The sequence below is a fragment of the Antrostomus carolinensis genome, unplaced genomic scaffold (genome assembly GCF_000700745.2).
Source record: "Antrostomus carolinensis isolate BGI_N321 unplaced genomic scaffold, ASM70074v2 scaffold44142, whole genome shotgun sequence".
Classification (NCBI taxonomy): Eukaryota; Metazoa; Chordata; class Aves; order Caprimulgiformes; family Caprimulgidae; genus Antrostomus; species Antrostomus carolinensis.
The window spans coordinates 16,994-22,679 of NW_010301034.1; the positions used below are offsets into that span (position 1 = coordinate 16,994).

Here is a 5,686-nt window from a genome sequence, read left to right on the forward strand (position 1 = left end):
AGTGGAAACAGCAGCATTGACCTGCTGCTGTGGCTGAAGGCTCGGCGCTGAGCCTACGCTGTGCGCTCGGGGTGCTCACCTGCAGGAACCTTCTGGGATGCTGGTTCATCCACTTGCCCTTTCTCAATGCTCATATTGCAACATTTCATTTACTCTGCAATTTAAGGAGCCTGCTGACAGGAGTAGTACAAGTCAAGTGTAGTGTGTCATCGTGCCCAGGTGTCGACAAGATTGTTGTTGAGATCGAAATGTTTCTGCTGTTTAACACTGGACCTCTGATTTAGCTCATGTGTTCCACTAAGCAAATGTCTGAAATAGGAGGAACAATCTCTGGGGTTTGTGGGAATTTTTATATCCTGGTTTTTTTTAATTTAAAGAGAATGGGAAGATAGGGATAAGGAAGGAGAGCGATTACCCTGAAGTCTTTTTCAGGTACACAAAACACTGAGAATTCTTACTGGGCTACTCTCTACTAAGGCTCTTTTGTTGATTACTGTTTTAATTGCAATATTTTACATTACAGGATCTCAGGTTTTAAATGAAATAGTGATGTGTTGCTAGAAACATGGAGTATGTCATAGTCCTAGGGGAGGAAGAGGAGAAGGGAGTAAGAGTGCTGTAGAGAGAACATGAAAGTTCTGTTCAGTAAAAAGATCTTGCTGCTTTTGGAAACCACAAGGACGGATGACAGACTGTTTCAAAGTAGTTCTCCAGGTTTTGGAGAATTACAGTTTCTGATGTACCACTGTATGTCAATAGCACATTAAATAGTTTTTGACATTCTGGATTGTTCTTGCTGGGTGTACTTAGGTGTCCTAATGCTTGTGTTTACTTAACTGGAACATCAGCACCCTGACAGTTGTCACCAGCATTGTGAGGATTAATTTTTGTTGTCTTGTTCCAGCATTTAATCAGTTCAATTTGAGAGAACTGCGTGTCACACTACATGCTCTTTGAGATTCATAAATCTCTCTTTTGAAGACTAGTCCATGAGCAGAGAACAGCAACCAAAACCAGCTCTCCACCTCTGCTCTTTGCTGTTTCCAAGTGCCTAGCAAGTGGCGTCTAACCGAGGGTCTGACATTCACCTTTTCTACCCTCCCCACCCCACCCCAGTAATTCAGGTTCTCAAGTTGCAGTTCTGAGAATGAAGGGACTGATGATGCCTCACAGGCAGGCAGCACTGTCCTCGTGCTGGCTGCTGACATTGCAGGGCAGTACAGGACTCTGTGGTTCAGCATAGGATTCAGACACCGAGGCTTTTCGTGGAAGAGCTGAGCCATGTCCCCAGGGGCCTCTTGTCAGATTCTGTTTTCCTTCAGCTCAGAGAAAATGTAGGACAGGCTGTAGGACGAGAGCTCCGCTCTGTGTGTATGTGTGCAGCACAGAAAGAGGGTCAGGCTGTGCCAGGGAGGGCTGAGGACACCGTGCAGGGCTGCAGGAAACACGCGTGCTGTGTGCACAGGAGCAGTGGGAGCGGGTCTGAGTCACCTGGTCAGTACTTCCTGACATTGCATCAGTTTGACAGTGTTGGTCAGAGTCGTGGGAGCCTGCTCAGGTACAAAAGACTTGTGAAGAATTAGATTTGAAACAGAGCGCTCTGGCTTTCTTCATTTCATCCCTGTGAAGGGAAAATTATTAGTCTGGATGGCCACCCAATAATACCATAATGACCTAATTCTCTGTTTCCCTTTGTTCTGTTGTTTCTGACCTACGTAACCATGAAATACCTGTTTCTTCTGCTCTTTCCGTAGGAACTGGTGGTGGCTTTAAGTCACCTGGTGGTTCAGTATGAGAGTAATTTCTGCACCGTGGCCTTGCAGTTCATGGAAGAAGAAAAGAATTACCCTCTCCCTTCTCCAGCCGCCACAGGTGGGTGTTTCCTGTTTGTGTGGGCAGGAAATGTACAGCCTGAAAGTACTTGGGAACTTTTATTTAAGGAGTTTGCCCAACACTTCTTGCTAGTGGTGATTTATCAAACAGCACCGTTGCTACAGAGCTGAGTGACATGGTGGGGAGCTCTGATGCCTGTTTAGCACTATAATATATTGTGTTGGAGAAATGCATCCTCCGCTGAGTATCCATCTAAAACACGGCTGTAGCTCACCAGCAGTTGTAGAGACTGAACACCTTGTCAAATTCAAAGGGATTCCCTTCACATCAGGATTGGAGTATATTTGTCAAAGCAGAGCACGGGCTTACCAGACTTTTCCCCCCCGCCCCCCGAAGTTATACCTGAAACTTCAGTGTCATGTTGACCTAATGAGAAGCCTCACTACACAGCAGTGAACCAGCCATACACTTTGCTACTGTAAAGCACCAGACAAGAAGCAGTGAAGAACTTTATGCTCAGTGCCTATGGTCCCATGACTTTCATTGTGTCTTTTGCTTTATATGAGGAATGAAAAGCCCTAGTGAATTTGTTGCTAACCTCATATTTTCTTTAGATTTTAAGTACGTTGGAAGTGCTGAAGGATAATGGAACTGTTGCAATGGAAACTTGGAGACAAGAGCACGTGCTGTCTCTGCAATGAATAGTTTAACCTCCCTGTTGTCTGAATAACTAAATCATATTGGAAAATAAGCTTCTCCCCATTTGTCCTTTTTGCTGCAGGAAATAAACATTACATGCAGCTTATATAATGCTTTTCCTTATCCAAAAGAATCCTGAAGTATTTATAAGTAGGATGTGCTGGAAGCATTGGCCCCGCCACCACAATGCAGCCACCTCTGCAGTGAAATCAAATGGCGATTCTGCAGCCATGGTGCTGTGCGTGTGTTCAGGAATGAAACTGGGAAAGTTTGGGAATGTATAAGCGTCCAGGTCATGGGTGAAATATGAGTTGAAACCAGGCCTGAAATTTGGTCAGGAAACCAGAATTTTCATAACTATTTATAATGAGAAAATTTATTGTGTTTTTAACGAGCAGAAGCAGACAGAAGCCTGCAAACACTGCCTGCTAAACGGCGTCTGCGGTAGCAGCGTGTCCTAGCACAGTGTCTGGGCAGTGGCCCAGCATCGACCTGGAGAGAAGAGTCATTACTGCTCTCTGGGTAGTCTGCAGGCACTGGCAAGGCTCGGCTCACCTGGTTTTATTGGGTGTAACAAAATCACAGCCTAAACAGCAGAGACACACGGTCCTTGCTGATTATGTGCACAGAGGATCCTTTGTCATACCTCATTCTGTTCTAGCCTAAGGGGCAATGACTATATTCTGTTCATACTGGTAGCATTTCAGTTACATATTTCCTGGGCAATAACCAAAAGCCTACAATCGCTTTGGTTACATCTGTAAGTGCTGAATTTTGCATCCACAGAGGGTGGGAGTTTGACACCGGTACGAGATGGTCCATGTACACCAAGGCTGCGGTCCGTCAGCTCTTACGGGAACATCCGAGCAGTTACCACAGCTAGGAACCTGAACAAGTCCTTGCAGAACCTCAGCCTGAATGAAGAATGTAAGAGACATTTCAAAATGCTTTTTTCTTTGCCTCTTCCTTCCCTGCCTTCTCCTGCAAGCTCAGAAATACCACATACAAAACAACATCGACTGAAACTCACATTTTAGCCCAGATTATCCAGCTGCCAGCTCCAAGGGCTTAGATGAGAAGCCCCCTCATAATTAGTTTCAATTTTCTGGTCATTAGTATTGATTTTTCTGAGTGTTTGGGGACTAAAAAGGTACCTTCCAACTTCCTAACATACATGGATTTTTAACTGGATCATTTCTGACCCCTTGATGCTTACTCTGTATTTAAACATTCAGTATTTAAAAGAGGTGGTTGTGGATTTGCCTACACCTTCCTTGAGTGTTGTAGGATTTAGAAAAAGGCTGTTACTCCTGGGTATAAATTGTTCTCTCGCCAGTTCTTGTTTCAGCATCTGCCTCCTTGTCTTTTGGCAGCTGGAAGCTCTGTTGCATTTTCTCCTGGGAATCTCAGCACCAGCAGCAGCGCCAGCAGCACCTTGGGCAGCCCTGAGAACGAAGAGTATATCCTGTCGTTTGAGACTATTGACAAGATGAGACGAGTCAGCTCTTACTCTTCTCTGAATTCACTAATAGGTGAGTAAAGACTCTCCTACCCTTTCTTGGTGTCACCTTTCTTCACGTGCTTGCACTAGGTTTTGTGGAAAGTTTGGATCTTAGCTCCTGCTAGATCTTAATCCAATGAAATAACACTGGAAATGCTTCTGTTGTGCTTGGTTAGGCTGTAGGCAGAGCAGAGTCCCTCCTGCTCTGATGGAGGGACTGGAAATGAGAGCTGTTGACTCCAGCTGTACGCTTCACTGCGATGGACAGCAGTCCTGTTAGGAATTTGAGCACAAAAACGTGGCATTTCCAGAAATTTCATGTCCACTGCAATATCGTTGGCTAGAGAATGAGAACAAGGACTCCACGTCCCATGGACACAGCAGCTGGGCACACTGGCACTGACTGTTTCTTCTGGTTATTTTTCATCTGGTTTGTATTTCTGTACAGCACAGCCACTTCATTGTGTTACTCATCCAAGGAAGCCTTACCTGACTAATTTCCTCTGCAGGTTTATTTCTGCTTTGCTAAAATAGTGCATAAAAAAGACGAAATCCTGGGCTGTGCCTTAAAAGCAGAAAGACTGAGTACACTCACTTTCATAGAAATCTGCTTTTGTGCAAAAAGTTCCATGGCTGATCCCACTGCCTCCAGTTCCCTCTCTGTTAATTCCTCCTGGAGAAGCAGCTGTAACAGCAGGAGCAGCACTGAGCTCTCTAACACCACTCAGCAGCCCCTTTCTCTCCTGGCCTCTGACGCTCTGGGTAATGTACAGAGCTCTGCAGAGCCAAGTGCTGTAGTGCAGGAGGAAGGGAAACTTGACTTGTATTTCTGCAGCCTGTGGCTGATTTGTGTGTAACACATTATTTGCATTTCTTTTCTAGAACAAGACTGGAAGGTTTATATTAAGCTAGTTCAACTGGGTTGTTTTTCAGATAACTTCCCCAGTCATGTCTGATTGCTACAGTAGCATTGTAGCTTTAAACTAGCTGTTGTTTTGCAAACAATCTAACCCATTTGGGGATGATAACACAGACAGCACGCGGGAGGACCTGGCTTTTGGAACGGCCTCCTTCCAGGGAGCAGGGGAGGCAGCGTGCAGCAGAGATGATGGGGGAAGTCTCTGTATTTTCTTTGAAATCAGTAAATGTGCCCATATTTTTCTAGCCTTCAAAAATCAGTGAAAAAAAAGAGTAGTATAACTTGGAGAAGAGTCTACCTGGGTGATAGACTTGTCTTGACTCAAGAAGCTTTTTGCTTTGTTCTGTATTTTCTGGAAGAAGTAATGGTGTCTTGGCTCTCCTGCATTGAAATGTTCTGGGATTGTACTTCTTCAGCCCCTGCGGCAGTTTAAAACTGTGTGTTCATTGGACACTTCATAAATTCATTTGCTTTTGATGGTAGGCAATGAAATTGGATCTTCTATAAGCATGACAGGAATGTTAGGAAATTTTTCTCCATCTTAAGGTAGAACTTGAGTTTTCCTCATTTCCACTGGTGCAACCTGGTGTCTGCTCGATGGCTTGTGCATGTCTCACAAGAGCTTTACAGCACAGTTGGAAAATAATCTAGAGATGAGCTGGAGATGAGTGAGGGAGACCTAGGAAAACAAAAAGAGCAGTTCTCCAAAGCCTCCCTCATTCCTATGCAATCGG

At 44.7% G+C, this 5,686-nt stretch overlaps 1 protein-coding gene across 1 annotated transcript in view; it reads left to right on the plus strand.

Moving 5' to 3' along the window:
- The window catches only part of RPTOR (regulatory associated protein of MTOR complex 1), a gene marked incomplete at both ends in the record, with an annotated part of 63,223 nt that overhangs the window by 15,609 nt on the left and 41,928 nt on the right, over nucleotides 1-5,686 (plus strand). Inside the window, 3 exons of the mRNA XM_029083844.1 lie at nucleotides 1,755-1,872; nucleotides 3,319-3,459; nucleotides 3,906-4,064. Coding sequence (XP_028939677.1) covers nucleotides 1,755-1,872; nucleotides 3,319-3,459; nucleotides 3,906-4,064 — 418 coding nt within the window. The remainder of the gene's footprint in view (nucleotides 1-1,754; nucleotides 1,873-3,318; nucleotides 3,460-3,905; nucleotides 4,065-5,686) is intronic.